Source organism: Vipera berus (genome assembly GCF_964194415.1).
Source record: "Vipera berus genome assembly, chromosome: 5".
NCBI lineage: Eukaryota > Metazoa > Chordata > Lepidosauria > Squamata > Viperidae > Vipera > Vipera berus.
In genome coordinates, this window is record NC_138207.1 from 52,577,270 (window position 1) to 52,596,159 (window position 18,890).

Genomic DNA, 18,890 nt, shown 5'->3' on the forward strand with positions numbered 1-18,890 from the left:
ATAATGCATTGTGGTAGAACATAAATTGATTGAACAGGTTGATGGTATGATATGGTATGAGGTGGGGTATAGACAAACAGTCATCACTGGACTGTTATTCAAAATCTTTACTAGATCATCTGCTTTATATTGCTACTCATTTACAGTCTTGAAATTCTCCTTTTACTATATTATCATATATTATTTAACTATAATGAATTGAATTATATGGTTTTAAAGTATGCCATTTTATTTTTAGTTTCTCGTATTTTTCAGCTTTATTCATATGTGAAAGAATTCATATAATACTATAGAGACAAAATCTACTATGAAACATAACCCTAGAGGCTCATATATTTTAGAAATTGAAAATTGGACTTGTTCCTTTATGGCAGTTATTGATAAAAAAATCCCCTATAGATGTTCTGTACTGCAAGTACCATAATCTAATTCATTGGCTGCTATTTGGGATTTAAAGGAGTTGTAGAATTCTTGAAAGATATTGTCGCACATCTCATATTGGCAAATACGTTTGTATATCCATATTTTCAAATTTCCTCCACCATAGAAATCTCAAATGTTTCAAACAGGTTTCTTCCATGAAGTGTGGAATACTTCCCATTTCTCAAGAGGCTCTGATTTTAGGGGATGTTGCATACTATGATTATCATGGATCTCTGGATGACCAGGAAGAAAGAATTGATCTTCAGAAAGTTCTTGGACCAAGCTGTAAGGTATTTCATTCTAATGGATTTTTAAAAAAATTTCTACTACTTTTGCAGTTTCTACCACTTACAAGTATCTCTGTTTCTTAGGTGTTGGTCTTGAGAAATCATGGGGTAGTAGCACTGGGAGAGACATTAGAAGAGGCCTTTCACTACATTTACAATGTGCAATTAGCCTGTGAAATGCAGGTAAGAAGAGAGAAATGAACTGCTTTAAATATTTTAAAATATTATATTTAAAAAGTATACGCAGATAATGTGTGTTTTTAATGGATTCCTTGATATTAGAAGCAATTATTTCAAGGAAATTGTGGCAGTGAAGGAAAGACCAATTTGTACTGTCATTATATTTTAATTTTTAAAAATAAACAGTATATTAAAAATGAAATATTATTATTATTAAGAGACAGGTATAACCAGGGCTTTTTTTCTCATAGAACGCTCAGAACGGCATTCCGGCACCTTTTGGGGGGAAAAAAAAAACTTTTCAACAAGCTGTGTAGCAATTCCTATTGGCTTTCAAAATCCAATAGAGGGAGCTCTATTGGATTTTGAAAGCCAATTGCTGCTGAGCCCACCAAAAAACCCGGCCAGCAAACTTTGCACAAAGAAGTTGTCTGCAGCAAAGGCTAGTTGTCAGGAACTTTGCACCATCTCAACTGGGTAAAGAAGAAAGGGCAAGGAGTGGGATGTGGGTTTTGCAGAGTGCATGTGCACTTTTTCCTTATGCTCACCTGTCAGCCAGCTGGTGGCCTACCCGGTGCTGGACCTGGGGGGTAGTTAGCATGTGTCTCCGAACCATATCCACGTTGGTCTTTCCCGGCTGTGCCTTCCTTGTGTGATGAAACCCAGACACGGAGCTGCAGCTGGCATTGTTGCTAGAGGGGGACCAAATGGGCAGCGCAGCTGAACCCCAGGGGCTGGGGAGGGAGCTCAGGGAGGCAGCCCGGGGTGTCTGTGTCAGACACCTCGCAGTCCTGCAGTCCATAAATAGCCACAATGTCCAGGAAGTCCCCCAGCGGGTGTCCAGCTTCCTTGGCATGGTGGGGAAGGCAGGGGGCTTGGCTTGCTGTAGACCAGGCTGCTGCAGGGCGCCGCTGCAGCCCCCATCATGCAGCCGCTGCCCAGGGCCAGCCCCGGCCGGCGGTATCGTGGAGTGTGTTGGCCTAGCCGGCGCAGGCGGGCGTCCATTCGGGAGGTGCCGATGGCCCTGGCAGGCAAGTGGAGGAGTGTCCGCCAGGCTCCCGGCTGCCCCGGCTCTTCTGCCCCGGCCGCTATTTGTAGTCCGGGAAGATGTTTGCGGGCTTCTACACCCTGGAGGCGCCCGCAAGCGGCTGAGTGGTGGGCCGTTCTCGCCGCTGCCCTGGACAGCCCAGCCGGAGGTGAAGCGGGCGGCCCATGGAACGCCATCATGTCTGGTTGTGCGCGCAGCGGCGGCAGATCGCGCAAGAGCAGCTCCGGCTGCACAACTCAGAGCTCTCCAAGCGGCTGAACGCTGCTTGGCAGCACCTCGACGCCACCCAAAAGCAGCCCTTGGGCGGCGTCGAGGCAATGCCAAGCAGCGCTCAGACGCTTGGAGAGCTCTGAGTTGTGCAGCCGGAGCTGTTCTTGCGCGATCCCTTGCTACAAGAGAAAGCAGGCTGAAACGGAGTGAGGGAGATTGCCAGGAATGCAAATCGGCTGATCTGGCGCTGCTGCAATCTCCCTCGTTTCAGCCTGCTTTCTCTTATAGCAAGGGAAGCTGAAACCGAGTGAGGGAGAAATTGCAGGAGCGCGAGATCAGCCGATTCGCGTTCCTGGCAATCTCCCTTGCTCCGTTTTAGCTTGCTTTCTGCAAGAGAAAGCAGGGCCGCAGGGCCGCCTCCGCAGGTACTGCTCTAACGTGGAGAGGGAAGGACAAAGAGGGAGGGAAGGAAGAAAGGAAGGAATGAAAGAAGGAAGGGACAATGGGAGAGGGAGGGAGAGAGAGAAATAGAGAGAGAGAAAGAGGGAGAGAGAGAAGGAGAAGGAGGGAGAGAAGGAGAAAGAAAGGGAGAGAAATAGAGGGAGAGAAAGGGAGAGGGAAAGAGGGAGAGAAAGAAAGGGAGAGAGAGAAGGAGAAAGAAAGGGAGGGAAATGGAGATAGAAAGAGGGAGAAATAGAGGGAAAGAGAAAAATAGGGAGAGAGAGAGAAAGAGGGACAGAGGAGAGAGAAAGAAAGAGGGAGGGGGAGAGAGGGAGAGAAAGAGAAGGGGAGAGAGAGAAATTAAATTAGTAACATGATTGTTAAGTGAATCTGGTTTCCCCACTAACTTTGCTTGTCAGAAGGTTGCAAAAGGCAATCACATGACCCTGGAACAATGTGACCATCATAAATATGAATCGATTGCCAAGCATCCGAATGTAAATCACATGACCCTGGGGATGCTGCAACGGTCATAAGTGTGAAAAATGGTCATAAGTCACTTTTTCAGTGCTGTCGTAACTGAACAGTCACTAGGCGACTGGTGGTACTCGGACATTGCCTTGTCCTAAAAGTGGTGCAGTGGATGAAAAGGTTGAAAAGCCCTGTTTTAGTATACCGGTACTATTTGGTTCAGAATATTTTTTTCTTGTTTTCCTGCTCTAAAAACTGGGTGTGTCTTATGGTCAGGTGCATCTTATGGTCCGAAAAATAGGGTAGTTCTTGCCTTGCTCAGCAGTGCAGGTTGATCCCTTTCCATCGTCCCACCCTTCCTTTCCTCACACAGCCTGTTACTTGACCACAAAGATTACAATACATTAGATTACAATAAATTACTGGTTGACCTCTACCTTCTGGAGTGTTCAGTTTCTAATTTTATGGCCTGTATCAATCAGATTATTGAATGGTGTCTGAAATGCAGCCATCTAACACAGAAATCCAAGCCACATGGAGTGGAGCCTTAAGAGCCAGACTAGAGTTTACAGATGCTCATTTTTCATAAACTAAATCCTTGGCCAGGAGGCAGAATCATGCATCTCCTTCCTTGTGATCAGAGTTACTGATAAAACACACTATGCAAATACACAGATCTGGGTCAGTAAAGAATCCATATAGATAGTCTGACAGTATTTCTTATTTCTTTGAATCCACAACTAATCTTTGAATTGGACAGCATATCACATACCTGTGTCTGATATTATTACAGAGTTATAAAATAGACTGCTGTCACTAAATAATTATATGAGATTCTAGATCTATCAGCCCAGTTCATCGCAGGTCTGAACTCCCATGCAGTGAAAAGGAGAGGGGTTGCAACTTCTGTTTGTAGTTATCCACGTTTCTGCACACTGAGATAATCGGCCATCGTACAAATACAAAGCCTATCATGCTTTTATATTTATATATGGAACAAAATGTATGTTAAGAATTGAATATATAATTGTTTAATTATATAAATAAATATGTAAATAAAATTATATAAATAAATAACAAGATGAGAGTTCCGGCACCTTTTTTTTTTTAGAAAAAAAGCCCTGGGTATAACATAGGCCTTAATCAAGTATTTAGTTGATACCTTCTGTACAAGTTGCATGCTAATATACCAAAAGAATGCTAATACATGTTTCGATTATGGAAAATTCATGAAGGCTCTATATTTACTATATCATTTATATCACAGGTACATGCCTTGGCTGCTGGTGGCATAGACAATCTTCTTATCTTAGACTTGCAGAAATATAAACCTTTCACACATCAGGTAGCTGCAGCAGCTGGATTAAGTATGGCGTCTCAGTTCAAGTGGAAAGTAGGCGAACTAGAGTTTGAAGCACTGATGAGGATGTTAGATAACCTGGTATGTGTAAAAAGACTGATTTCTGAATTCTCAGAACTTGGAATAAGTTCATCCAGCCAAATCACACACTAAATATCCAACCCCAAGACCTAGGAGACTAGCCAGGTTTTCTTAAAAAAAAACCACCCTTCTGGAACATCATCAGAATGGAAACTATATACATAAATACTGAGATGGGGTGGGTAGTTAGCAGCTATCATTCCAGAATGCAGGTGGTGTATTAAAAAAAATACCTGCTTCAGGGAACTCGCAGCATAATAGGTCTGCCCTATGTTACCAAATGGATGGATAGCATGGAAGACAGAGGATTTCTTAAATAATTTGGCCCTATATTAGGAAGCAATTTATAGATAATAACCAGTGTCTTCCTTTTAAGTGCTAAAGTCACTGGATTATGATCTGAAAAGCGCTTTTGCAATATCTCTACTCTGTAAACACTGATGGCCAAATTCTTAGAAATCGAGAATATATCATTCTTGAAAAATATCTTTGGTTTTTCATAAAGTATGTAAATTCTTTCAAACTATCATTTTTTCTATCTCCATGAGCATGCAACCTGTAAATTGCTTTTTTGGTGATTTTTATTTTTATGGGCAAATCATTCCACTCTAATGTCCTGTTATGCACCAATTTTTATACAATATATCTATTAATTTATCCAAGACTCCTTTATAAATTTTTATTTTATCTTCATTTCAGGCATAAGTTCCTAGTTCCTGTAAATTAACTTTCTTAGCATCATGTAAATTAACTTCCACCCCAACATACTTACCATACTCATTAGTCAATATCAATTCTGTTTGTAATTGAGGATTTATATACGAAACAACTCCATTTGTCTTTCATTCTCGATGACATAAAAAATGGGTGTAAATCAAATATTTTTAACCTTCTAATATGTATTTCTTGTAAACAAATTATATCTTCTTTTATATATATCTTCTTTTTCAAATAATGAAATAATTTTCTTTTTTCAAGAGCATTTGCTCCATTTACATTCCAGATTAGGCTTTTAAATTTCATGCTTTCAAGAACTGGTCCACATAAAAAGTACTGTTTCTAGAATTTATTTTTCTTCCTTAGTTATTTTCCACTCATCCTAGCTAGTTTTCACAGCTCCTTGCTAGTACTTTTTTTTCCCCTGCCCAACTCCTATTTCAAGTCATTTCATCAATCCTTTCTTGCTTCCAAGTCACCATTGTGTTCTTACAGTCTACCTAAGAATGGCTTTGATTTTGTCATTATCCCTACCACCCCAATATGAGAGGAAAAATTGGTTGGCTAGGAAAGAATGGAGCTCAAACTACTCTTTGCCTTTTCCATTTATTTTTGGAGATTGTTGAGGGATTACATGAACTCCAGTGGCACTCCTGAAGGGAAAAAAAAGAGGATAATTGTGTCATTTCTGTATGAGATAAACTGTATTTAAATGTTTGTGTTTAGTTTAATCACTTTATTTCAGTTATTTTTTTATGTGCAACTTCAGAATGTGTAATGACATGTGAGAATGACCTTGGGAAATAGGAAAAAGAACTACAACTTAAACAATCTGTCTGATAAACGAACTCTGTCCTAAGAGGGATGGTTGGGAATTCTCTCTACTTGGGAGTGGGAAAGTAACAAAAAGGAGAGGTGTTTTTGGTCTTGCAAGATTCTGTTACTAGAAACCTATAGTAAAGGTAGCGTTAGTACTTATGTTGGTGCTTGGACTACCTCAAAGGGGTGACGGGTGTTTTTCCTACAATTTTACGAGAGCGTTTTCTTCTCCCAGGGTTACAGAACAGGCTATGCTTATCGTCAGCCCTTAGTGAGGGAGAAACCCCGGCACAAGAGTGATGTTGAAATCCCAGCCACTGTGACAGCGTTTTCCTTCGATGAAGATTCAATCCCAATTTCCCCCCTGAAATTCCTAGCACAAAAACAACAGAGGGAGAAGACAAGGTGGCTAAACTCACCAAATACGTATTTGAAAGTGGATGTTCCTGAAGAATCCCGAAATGGAGAAACAAGCCCCAGGACCAAAACAACAGTAGGTACCGCTTATCCAAAGAATTGCAATAGTTTGCCTGCCTAGATGGGTCTAGGTAGATTCCTAACTGAAGGCCAGAATACCTCTGAGCAATAAAGATTACTCTCAGCTAAAAGATATAGGGCAAGTCTTAATTCCTGGTGACTTGATGGACATTTCCCTATCGTCTTCTCCACAACAGTATATAAGAGCTTTGCCATTGCCTTCTAAGTAACAGCCCTTTTTTATGTCCTGAAGGTCTCCTGTCTGAATACTAACTACATCTGGCCATGCTTAATATTGTGAGTTCATCCAACATCAACTAGGTATGGCCAGCTAGCTGAACAGTTTTGAACTACAAGCAGTGGTGGGATTCAGCCAGTTTGCACCACTTCGGCAGAAATGGTAGCTAATTTTTTGTTGCCCAGGCCCAGAATGGACTTCCGGCATCCACACAGAGAACCGGTGGTTCACATATTTGAATCCCACCACTGACTACAAGGAACCAGAGGTCTCTCTTGGTATAAGGCAGTTTGTTGTATTTCTTATCTTGTCTTTTTAGAGAACTATTGGCATGTAATGCAACTATAGATGACCTCAGGACTGAGCTATACAAACAACTGGGGAATATGGGCAAGAAAGAAAGAATTTCATGTAAACCACTGAATTAGGTGATTGCCTGTGGTCAAGGATAAACAAGTATTCAATAATTTCTGCATAGTTTTTTATTTACAGTATTGTGATACAAAGAATATTTTTATCCCCACTGTCCTGGTACTCTGTTTTCTCAGTATTGTACAGAAAACATAAATAAAAATATGCTTTATACAGTTCAATTGTAATGCAATGGAAGCATATGATTAGCTCCACCTGGTGGTGGTTTAACAATTCACCCATTTTCATTTTTGTATTTTTTAATTCAGTAGCTTAATAAAGTACTGCTGTAAGGAAACAACAAAATTAAGAACACAGTTATCTAAGAAATTAATTGATAAGTGTACATTTTAGTCTCTCCTAATAGAATTGTTCCTGATTACATATTGCACAAAGCAACTATTATTTTAATATCATACATTAAATATTTTACAGAACTACACAAAATTATTCAAACTAGGGACCATAACACTTAACATACTTAAGAAAAAGTTTATTGATAAAATACTATATGTACCATCACCCTAACCATTTAAGTGTTAGGGTTTGGGATTATTTTCCTTTTTTTGTATATTTAAATAACAAGTTTGTTGCTCAAAAATCTCCTTGCCTTCTCTAGTCATTAAACTGCACTCATTTCCTTTTCCTGTTTTCTTAAAATCTTCTCTCTTTTTTTCTCTTTTCCCAGTGGATAAAAGCTGAAGATTCCTCCAAGATTAGTGGAGGAACTCCAATAAAAATTGAAGATCCAAATCAGTTTGTTCCTCTGAATACAAATCCAAGTGATGTGTTGGAAAAGAGGAACAAGGTATGCTTTGTTTCATGACCACATTTACTTCTTAATAACAATTGCTACAGAGATTTGTTAAGTTATCCTGTTTGCCTAGTATTAAGTTTTATTGGTGCTTCAAAAATAACTTGGAGGACAGCAGAATACTACTCCATATTACTATTCTGGGAACCCCTTTTTGCTTTGAATTTCTATGTTTCAAGAAAATATAGAAGTCTTGTAATGTTACTTCCTTTTGCTCTGGTTTAAGAGTATGCTGTTTTGAAGTTTCCTTTGGTTTTCAAAGAACAAGCCAGGTAGTTTGCACAAGAGAAAGTCTGTCGTGGTAGCACATTGTTTGCTTCAATATAGTTAATATAGTTTAGAGTGGCAGTAAGGAATAACTTTAAAGAAATCTTTGTAAGCGTAAATTGCTGGCTGCTTTTTCTAATGCTTTATTTGATGTTCTTCAAATTTGAGATCCACCCTTGATTGTTCTGCCAGAAACATGAAATTTCACGCAGAGGGTCTGAGAGTGTTTTGTTCAACATCTGGTAGTAATAAAAGAGCTATACCACTCTTCCAAAATTGTTGACTGGGTTCAAAAAAGGTTGCTGTCATACTTGGAAAGGATATCACCAAGATACTAACTTAGAAGTTTAGATATGCAGATTTCTCTGGGAAATAGGCTGTGTTTGAATTACTTTTTTGTGGTCAGAAGAGTTATAACAGAGTACTTTTATGCTTAAAATATTTTGTCCAGATTCACAAATGCTCTGTTGCCAACAGAAGACAGTTTTGCCATTCTCAAAGAAGAACAGTTAATGACAGCTTGCAGCAATGCAAGCTCTTGTGCCTCAACTTAGTCAAACTGAAAATATCTGCTTAATGATGGCAGAAACTCTGGAGCAGAAGAAATGCAGAAGTGATAATTCATCAGCATGTTTACATTACCCCAGAAATATTAGGAATTTAAATAGATGGAAAGAAAGCCTCACGATATTGAATTAATGAATTAATTACTTAGGAATACAGAAAGCCTTCTGTTGGGACTAGATACTTTAAAAACTTTTTTTAATCTCCAGATCCGAGAACAAAATCGATATGACTTAAAGACTGCAGGTCCACAATCTCAGCTGCTTGCTGGAATTGTAGTGGATAAAAAGCCAACTGTAAGTATATCCATTGTTGGGACTTAACAATATGTTGTTTAATTGTATTCAGTAATTAGAATACCAAACATTTTTTTGCAATAAAAAACAGAGCCAGATTTGCAAATACTTTAAATAAACACACATACCACTCATGCAATTCCTCTACAGAATAAATAATTCTATATATACAAACACTTAAAGTGGTTTGGAGAACCAGTCATTGCCCCCTGGATGGGGGCAATCATTTTGCAGCCTTCATTTTCTTTTATTTTTATAGCAGACAACAGAATTATATTGACATGGGATATTGACAGTTTATGCATTTTATCTGAAGAACACTCTATATTTTATTTTTGCCCTTTAAGATTGTAAGCATATCAAGATATCTTATTTCTTTGATATCCTAGGAAAAATAAAAAACAAAGCAAACCAGAAAATGGGTCAGTTAATATCTAGGAAATTTGGGGGGCCACAAAATAAGGATCTCAAAGGTAACCCTGCGGCCCCTGACCCGGCGCAGATCCCAGCGAGCCCCATGGTTCACCGCGGAGCTCCGGGAGATGAAGCGTCGGAGACGGGGCCTAGAGAGCCGTTGGAGATCCAGTCGATCCGAATCCGACCGGTTGCGACTAAGAATCCTCACCAGGTCTTATCTCGCAGCGATAAGGGTGGCGAGATCCAATTATTTTTCCACCCTCATCGCGTCCGCAGATAATCGCCCGGCTGCCCTGTTCAGAGTGACTCGCTCCCTTCTGAACCAAGAGGTGAGGGAGGAACCCTTACAGGGTCGAGCCGAGGAATTCGGTCAATATCTGTTGGACAAAATCGCTCGGATTCGAACCGGCCTGGACTCCAACTGGGCAGAGTCTGAGGAACAGGACATGGACAGTCTTGTCGACGTCATCTGGGAGGAATTTGATCCTGTGACTCCAAAGGAAGTGGACAGGATTATGAGGAGGTTGAGCTCCTCCACATGCTTACTGGACCCGTGCCCTTCCTGGCTGGCTTATGCAGCTCGAGAGGGGACACGAGGCTGGTTTCAGGCGGTCATCTCTGCTTCTCTGAGTGAGGGTCACTTCCCCGCCTCCTTGAAGGAGGCGGTGGTGAGACCTCTCCTCAAGAAGCCCACCTTAGACCCAGCTTCATTGAATAACTTTCGTCCAGTCTCCAACCTTCGCTTCCTTGCGAAGGTTGTTGAGAGTGTGGTGGCGCATCAGCTTCCTCAGGTCCTGGAGGAAGCGGATTATCTAGACCCGTGCCAATCGGGCTTCAGGCCGGGCTACAGCACGGAGACGGCATTGGTCGCTCTGATGAATGATCTCTGGAGGGCCCGGGACAGGGGCCATTCCTCTGTCCTAGTCTTATTAGACCTTTCGGCGGCTTTCGATACCATCGACCATGGTATCTTGCTGCGGCGCCTCAGGGGATTGGGAGTGGGAGCCACGGTTCTGCGGTGGTTCTCCTCCTTTCTCCTGGGACGCTCGCAGTCGGTGTTGGCAGGGGGACAGAGGTCGACTCCGAGGCCTCTCGTTTGTGGAGTCCCTCAGGGGTCTGTTCTCTCGCCTCTCCTGTTCAACATCTACATGAAACCGCTAGGTGAGATCATTCGTGGTTTTGGAGTAGGGTACCATCAGTATGCTGATGACACCCAGCTTTTCATCTCAACTCCAAACAGCATCAGTGATGCCCTCGACGTGATGTCCCGTTGCCTGGAAGCAGTCCGGGAATGGATGGGGAGGAACAGGCTTCAACTCAACCCGGACAAGACTGAATGGCTGTACATACTGGCATGCCAGGATACTCAGAACATTCCATCCCTTAACATCGGGGATGAGTTATTACCCCCTGTTGATAGGGCCCGCAACCTGGGTGTCCTCCTAGACTCACAGCTATCCTTGGAAGATCACATAGGAGCTGTGACCAAGGGGGCCTTCACTCGGGTTCGACTGGTGCACCAACTACGACCTTATCTGGACCTGGATGCCTTACGTACAGTCACCCATGCACTTGTGACCTCCCGCCTTGACTACTGTAACGCTCTGTACATGGGGCTGCCCTTGAGAGCCACTCGGAAGCTTCAACTGGTGCAGAGTGCAGCTGCACGAACACTTTTGGGGGCCTCCCGATACTCCCATATCACACCTCTCCTTCGTGAGCTGCACTGGCTTCCAGTTGCCTTCCGAGTGAAATTCAAGGTGCTAACAATGACATACAAAGCCCTACATAGCATGGGTCCGGATTACCTACGGGAGCACCTTCTGCCAACGTCAACACCCCTCCGTCCTGTACGCTCCCACAGAGAGGGCCTCCTCAGGGTGCCACCGCTCAAAGAATGCCGGCTGGTGGCCCCCAGGGGGAGGGCATTCTCAGTGGGTGCGCCAACCCTCTGGAACTGCTTGCCTACCGAAATCCGGATGGCCCCCGACCTTCGCACCTTCCGGCGCGACTTAAAAACTTACCTGTTCCAGCAGTCCGGCCTGGCCTGATAGCTCTTGGGGTTTCATTTGTTTTTTACTATTGTTTTTTACTATTGTTTAACTGTATACCTACCTTACTCTGTACACCGCCCCGAGTCCCTCGGGAGAAGGGCGGTATATAAAAACAAACAAACAAATAAATAAATAAATAAATATACATCTAATTTAAGCAGTGTGTTTTAATTAAAAATAGGATTGTGCATTTATGTTTTTACCAGTTGTTAAAAGTAGATTTCAGACATTTTTTTAAAAAAATCGTAAAAATGTATAATGTCATTGTCATTCTTTCTTTATTCTTATTTTGTAGGATGTTATCCCAACAGCATGAACAGTTGAGAATAGTGTGTGTGTGTGTGTGTATGTGTGTGTATTTCTGTGTCTATGTTATGAATGTTATATCTAAATATTGTATCAGGTATTACAGTAGCATATAAATGCAGTAAGTAAATAATTATATAAATAAATTTTGCTTCTCCATTTTAACAAAAAATTTTTTTCCAGCCCATGCAATTTGAAGAAGATGAGCATACCCCACCAGCGCCTCCTAACCCATTCAGTCATCTCACCGAAAAGGAACTGGAAGAGTATAAGCAGACAATCGAACGCAGACAACAGGGCACTGAGGGTGGGTGTTGGCTCAGAGTTTCCATCTCCAGGTTAAGCTTTAAAGGAATTAGTTTAAATTCAAAAAAATCAATATTCAGAATTACTAATTTAATTAAAAGCTTTAAATTGAGTAATATTCATTGACAGCTTCAACTTTACCTTCCCTATATTTTTTTATTTGTGCTTAAAATGAATTCTCATTTTTGGATGAGTCTTATGTGAAATGGGCATGTGGGTAGAAGTGGTGAATGAATTAGATTAATAGACTAATATCTGCATGATTTATAGCAGACATGTCAAACACAAGGCCAGATCCGGCCCGTGAAGTGGTTTCATGCGGCCCATGAAGCCACTCTGGAAACAGTGAGGGAACGGCCCCCACTGCTTTGGCCCTGGCCCAGAGACCCTCCTTTTGCCAGAGACCCTCAGATCTGTCCCACTCCTGCCCAGGCCCCCATAGGCACCCTTGATACGAACGATGTAGAACTGGCCATGCCCACCCAGTAGGCCATACACACTCTAGCCACGCCCACCCAGTAGGCCACACCCACTCAGGCCATACCCACCCGGCCCCCTGATGCGGCCCTCAATGAAATTGAGTTTGACACCCCTGATTTATAGTATAAATCAAGAAGTTGGAAATTTCTGGTTTCCAGGATATTCCAATATATATGAAATTATCTTATCTTCTTGACAGTGAATTGGTAGAAGATGCATTTGCATTTTTTCCCATAATAATATAATAAGTAAACTGAATCTGTAAGTCATAAAATGTGTTTTGGCAAGAATTTATTTCCTAACGTAGTATGGCATTAAATAAGACTAGACATGTTTGAATGAATAGAAAAATTTGTGGGCTTTACAATTTAGCTCTTCCTAACATTTCTTAACAAATCTTCCTTTGATTTCTCTATGTATATAAAAGATAATTGTCTTTCTTTGTTGGGACCAGGATCCTCCTCCTATGTAGGAGTACTTTGCTCCTTTGTTCCTTCAGGCAAATATCAAGTGGAGCAAGGAAACTCCGCTTCCCCATTTATTCAGGATTTGGAAGAGGGGGTTATCTCTTTAATTTGTCATCAGTGCAGTCATGTTTATAGAGATTTAAATTCAGTTTTGATCAGTGCAGTTAAAAATCACAAATAATTGTATCATAAAAATAAGTTTAACTGAAACCTCAGTAACTTACAAACCTCGGTAACTTACTTACCCTTTTATATAAATAATTATGTCAAATATATTAGTAAACCTATAAATCTCTCATACTTATTATCCAGATCATTGCTTATATCAGTTGTATATTAAAGCAACTGAGTCCATTTTTTTTAACTTTTACCTTGTTTCCACTGTAAAATATTTCTAGGTAAGATGGCTACCCTACAGTTTATTTTCTCTCAACTCTTGGCAGCTAACTTCTCCGTCATTTCATTTCTACCTTCATTAAATCATGATGATGCTTGCATTTAGATGTTTAGGGAAACCTACTACAATTTCCTCTATTTACCCTGATCAAATCAACATTACCTTTGACCCAGCCTTCCCTTTTTAATTGTCTGTTTTTCATTCCCACATTTTTGGAATACTTTTCTAGTAACCTTAGGATAAATTTAACACTATTTTCTCTTTCTGAAAACTGTGTAATAAACATAGATAATTTATCAATTTACATAGGATTATACAGAAATATATAAGACTGGATAAATTAAAGTACCGGTACTCGTACACTTGTATTGGTTTTGTATATTACTAATATAAAAGCACATAAGTACAATTAAGTATAAAAAAGCAGAATAAAAGTTAGATATTCTTGAACCAGTATGTTAATCTTCAAAAGACATCATTCCTGAACAAAATGGTCTGATAGCTGTATATTCTGTTGCCTGCAGTTATAGCAAGCAATCTTCTAACCTTCCAATTTCTTATTTTTGAAAGCGTAAAGATTCAAAGGTAAAAATCCTTGTATTTTAGCATTTTTTTCACCCATTTTCATTCAAAGCATCTGATAAGGCTCTTTAATAATATGGGCATTACTAATTTACTGTTGTCTCTCACTAGCATTTTCAACACTAACACTGTATATATTGTTTTGACTACTTTAATCACAATATTGTTACCTAAGAAGCTATGTTCTCACAGAATACTTTCTTCTAACTATTTGGATCCATCTTTGATATACGCTACATGTAATAATCATAGATTGGTAATAATATTAGTTTATATAATTCAATGTTATAACATTTGCATGATCAGGTCAATATGGCCAAACTGTTTGCATTTTTGTATGTACTAATATGTACTGATATTTTTTGTGTGTGTGTGGGTTGTGCTTATTTTGGCATGGCTTTTACTAACTCAGGCTCTTGTCCTACAGATGCTGATCAGGAATTATACTCAGATGATGGGTCCTCTGTTTCCCAAATTAACTCTCAAACTCAGTCCCCACAAAATGTCCCTGACAAATTAGAAGGTATATAATGTAATGTCATGTGCAATATTACAACTCTGGAAGGTATAAAATGCTATTTGCCATGCACAATATTGTGGGCCTGCAAATCCTTCCTTACAGTCTTATTTCTTTAATCCCAAAAATCGATCATAGAAAATATAGTCAAACTCGTAATATGTGAAGCCCAATACAATATACATACGAATTATTATGTCATTTTGGCCTAATCTCATTTACCGTATCTTTCAGAATAGGCTTCCTAAAAGATACGTTTCAGCCATTAATTTATGTTTTAGCTTTAATTACAGTTTCTTTTTGTTTGTTTGTTTGTTTGAAAAAATGCTTTGTTCCCTGCATTATGTAGTACAACTTGGTCTACTAATGCCAGCCTAACATAACAAACAGATAATGATGTTGCTTGACAAGGTGTACCTTCTAGTCAGAGGTATATTCTGTATGTCCAATTGTATCCGGAACTTGGTTAAAACCTGATTCCAGACACTCAACGTATATTAATATTACTTAATGTCACTTTAAAGTGAAGCTTGTAAGGGAAAAACTGGTGGCTAAAAAAGGAACTGAAGCCCAGATTGCAAAACTTTACAAAGTCATAATTTTCTAAAATTCCTAATCCAAGATTGTATTTAGCCCTGTTTAGAATGTTACACAACCATCTGTTCTAATAACCACCAATGCAAGAAAGAATAAAATAATCACTTTTTTCCCTTCTCCAGAAAATAATGACAATTACCTACAGGATTCTAATCTCACCTCTTTGGAACTGCCAGTTGTTGTCATGAATGGCAAAGAAGATGTACATGATGTGGAAGAGGATCTGGCCCAGAGAGTCAGCCAGTTAACTACTAGTACTATAGAGAATATAGAGATTACAATTAAGACTTCTGAGAAGATTGAAGAGACCCTTTCTCCTGAAGGCTCTCCTTCCAAATCACCGTCAAAGAAGAAGAAGAAATTCCGTACTCCGTCCTTCCTGAAAAAAAACAAAAAGAAGGAAAAAGTGGAGGCCTGAGGTTTCACTGACACTTTAGTCATACATCTATTCAGTTGTTAAAATGGTCAAGTAGGGTTATGCAAGAAACTGGGCCTTAACCTAAGTACAGAACTGGAAACAATTACATAGAAAGTGGGTTTTTAATTAATTAAATGAAGAATTCATCTCTTAATTAGTACAAACAAAATTATTATGAGAATTTGTAAGTATTGAGTATTTCCACCACAAACTAACACTGGCAATTGGTCCATTATAATACCACAGTAATTTCAGATATCCTTATCTAGCAAGTTACTCATGAAGATTTTTGTTGATTAAAATGTCTTCAGCAATTTCACTATTGAATAATCAGATAGTGTTTGTTTTTAACCTACTGCCACATTGTGTAATTGGGTGATGTTTTTTGAATAATCTTGATTGTGGCATTTATTTTGTCCCTGCCTCAAAGGGTGGTGTGTCTCTAATCAAACCCTCACAAACCTTGGTCATCTAATTATATAGCGGCACATAATTTTAGGAGGGGAAACTGTAAAAGGAATTGCATTTGGAATTTTACAGACTCTGTGAAGGTTGCATTCATCAATAATAACTTTTGCCAAATATTCATTTTAGTAAGATAGAATTTTTGAAAACTTTTTTTATTCTATCAGTTGGGGGCAGGGAGAAAGCCCTTATTTTTCAATAAAGGGGATTTTATACACTTAACATTGATAACTTCGTTTAACTATGGCAAAACAGAAAAAGAATTTTATATGTTGAAATTTTTGTATACCATTCAATATAAAGTATTATAGGCATGTAAACCAAGCATTTAACAGTAGAATGTATTCAAGGATGCTTGGTATAGAATATACTTAAATATAATTCACGAATCCAGAATTTCTGACATCAGACATAAAGAGCGTAAAAATTTACTGGATTCAATTCTAAATCTTACTATATTTTTTTCTCATAATATTATTGAATGAAGAAAAATAATCTTGATAACATATGATCTTCCAGAAGATCAGTTCAAAGTGTGTCCTAGTTTCATTTAGCCTTTCTTAATTATTTCTGCAGAAATTTCTGTTGAAATCTCAAGATATGAGATAGATACAGGTGGTGAGGCTACAGAATGACAAAACCCAGGGATGAAAAATTCTCACTAGGCAGCAAAATGTCACTATTAGTATACTGTAGTACTTGTGACAGTCCTGTAGTCACTTTTTTGGATAGTCCTCTGAAAAGCAGTAAGCCCAGTAATTGGGAGGAGTTCATGTTGCTGGAATGGGGCTGTATCGCCATTTGAGTGCAACGATATGTAGTTCCTATGAAATGACTTGGATGCAGCTGCATTTATGTTGCACTATAAACTGATCATCTGGAAAAGACCATAACCATAAGAGAGACAAAACTGGAAAAGGGAAAGTGAGATGGAAAGAATAAGGGCATGGAGGAAAATGAGGGGTAGTTGTGGATTATTTTTCATAAAATATATGTCATGGAATTGGGGGTATTTTTATTAAATTGATGGAACATCTGTTTTATATTTTAAAATTACAATAGAGGTAATAGGATCATTTTAATCTGCATTTTGCCTTCTCAATGAATCTTAGAGCAAATTAGTGCTGATTTGTAAGTGCTGATCCTGCCATTTGTTCTTGCTGGTAGTTTATTTTGTTTTGAGTTAAATAGAAAAAGAAAACAAATCTGTAAATACACACTAAACATGAAAACGAACTACGGCCTTTTTACATCCATAGGCACAAGAGGAAGTATATCTTAAATGTTAATGTTACTTCCAGATTGCCGGTTGAAATATATTACCATATATAGATGGTTAAATATGGCCAGGATGTGATTTGGCATGCAAAAACTGAGTATAGCATGTTACAGGGCTGGTGAGCTTTGATTGTGTAAGTGTGGCAATGCAGCGCAGAAGTAAATCTGGAAATGATATTTTAAATATCTCAAAATACTGGAATTGGTGTGTTTTCTTAAAAAATAGTGGGACTATCTAAGTTGCTTAATTTTTTATGTTCTACATTTTTTGTGTTGTATTACAACATATGTAGAAACAGTAACCTGTGAACTATGCTTTTCATAACTTTAAAATCTATATCTAAATGAATGCAATGTGCATAAATATTTTTTAAAAATGCAACCGTGAACTATTTGCACCTTTTTTCGCTAATGCCTCTATTTACTTGCTTTGGCATATGAATGAGCCAGCCAACTGTGTCCTGTGGAAAAAGATATATAAATGTTGTTGGAAATTGCTTATAGATGTAATGCTAATTAATGTTAAATCACAAATAAACAGTATTTTAAGTAGATGAGTGTAAATTATATCTTTTCCATGGCATTATTCAGAAGAGTATATAATGTACAGTGTTTAAAAATATATACCAGTAATTGTAACCAGCTAGCTTATTTTTTTAAGTGCAAATTTATAAAAGTATTCAGAATTGCTTCAGATCTTGCATACTTCTCTGAATTTTATTAAAGCAGAACTATTTCTTCAGGTTTCTATGTGAGCCTGGAAAAAATGCTATTTTAAGAATAGCATTAATGTTAATAAGTGCATTCTTGAAAATTTCTTATACGGAAACCCAAAAATATTAGGCTGTTTTAATGAATAATAGAGAAATGCTATGCTTATAGGTAGTTAGAAACATTCCAAATACTTTGCGAATCTTTCACAACCCTACTATGCATAGGAATTCATATTAATAAATTATAACTTCTATAGAATAAGCATATAATAAATATAGATATCAGATTAGATATTTTGAATTTTAGATATAACAGGATTTTTAAAGCCAGAGAAAAGGAAAAATACTTTCTTCTGTGCTTTTAGTGCAATCCCTGCCACAACTGCTTTGATGTAAATTCATAGCAGGTGTTAACAAATTACAAAGTACCCTATCAGTGTAATAATTGTAATGATGTTATTATCATACAGATGCATTTGTATAATTCAGAGCTATGCAGACCATGACCAGAAGGTGGCAGTGGTTCCTGTTTGTAATTTTTATGTACTACCGGTATATGGAATTAATCCCTTGAAAGACAATTAGCAAGCTGCTTTCAAAGAAAGTATGTTGATGGAAGTTCTGTGGGCATCATTCCAGCTGCACTGCAAATAGATGAAAGAGAACAGCTGGCTTTTTTTAATGTCTCTGTTTATCCACTCAGTTAGGAACCCAGAAATGGAATGTTCCTCTCAAGATATTCTCTCTTCCTACACCGATAGAGATATTTTGCTTGATTTTTAAAAAAAG

At 38.7% G+C, this 18,890-nt stretch overlaps 1 protein-coding gene across 7 annotated transcripts in view; it reads left to right on the plus strand.

The window, feature by feature from the left end:
* ADD3 (adducin 3) overlaps positions 1-17,940 on the plus strand; it is a 90,697-nt gene extending 72,757 nt beyond the window's left edge. For all 7 annotated transcript variants that reach the window (XM_081328301.1, XM_081328300.1, XM_081328299.1 and 4 more), the window contains 9 exons: positions 570-713; positions 795-893; positions 4,328-4,501; positions 6,273-6,530; positions 7,852-7,971; positions 9,018-9,104; positions 12,065-12,188; positions 14,541-14,636; positions 15,350-17,940. In XM_081328301.1, coding sequence (XP_081184427.1) covers positions 570-713; positions 795-893; positions 4,328-4,501; positions 6,273-6,530; positions 7,852-7,971; positions 9,018-9,104; positions 12,065-12,188; positions 14,541-14,636; positions 15,350-15,645 — 1,398 coding nt within the window. In that variant the 3' untranslated portion in view covers positions 15,646-17,940. The remainder of the gene's footprint in view (positions 1-569; positions 714-794; positions 894-4,327; positions 4,502-6,272; positions 6,531-7,851; positions 7,972-9,017; positions 9,105-12,064; positions 12,189-14,540; positions 14,637-15,349) is intronic.
* The last annotated feature ends 950 nt before the right edge of the window (positions 17,941-18,890 follow it).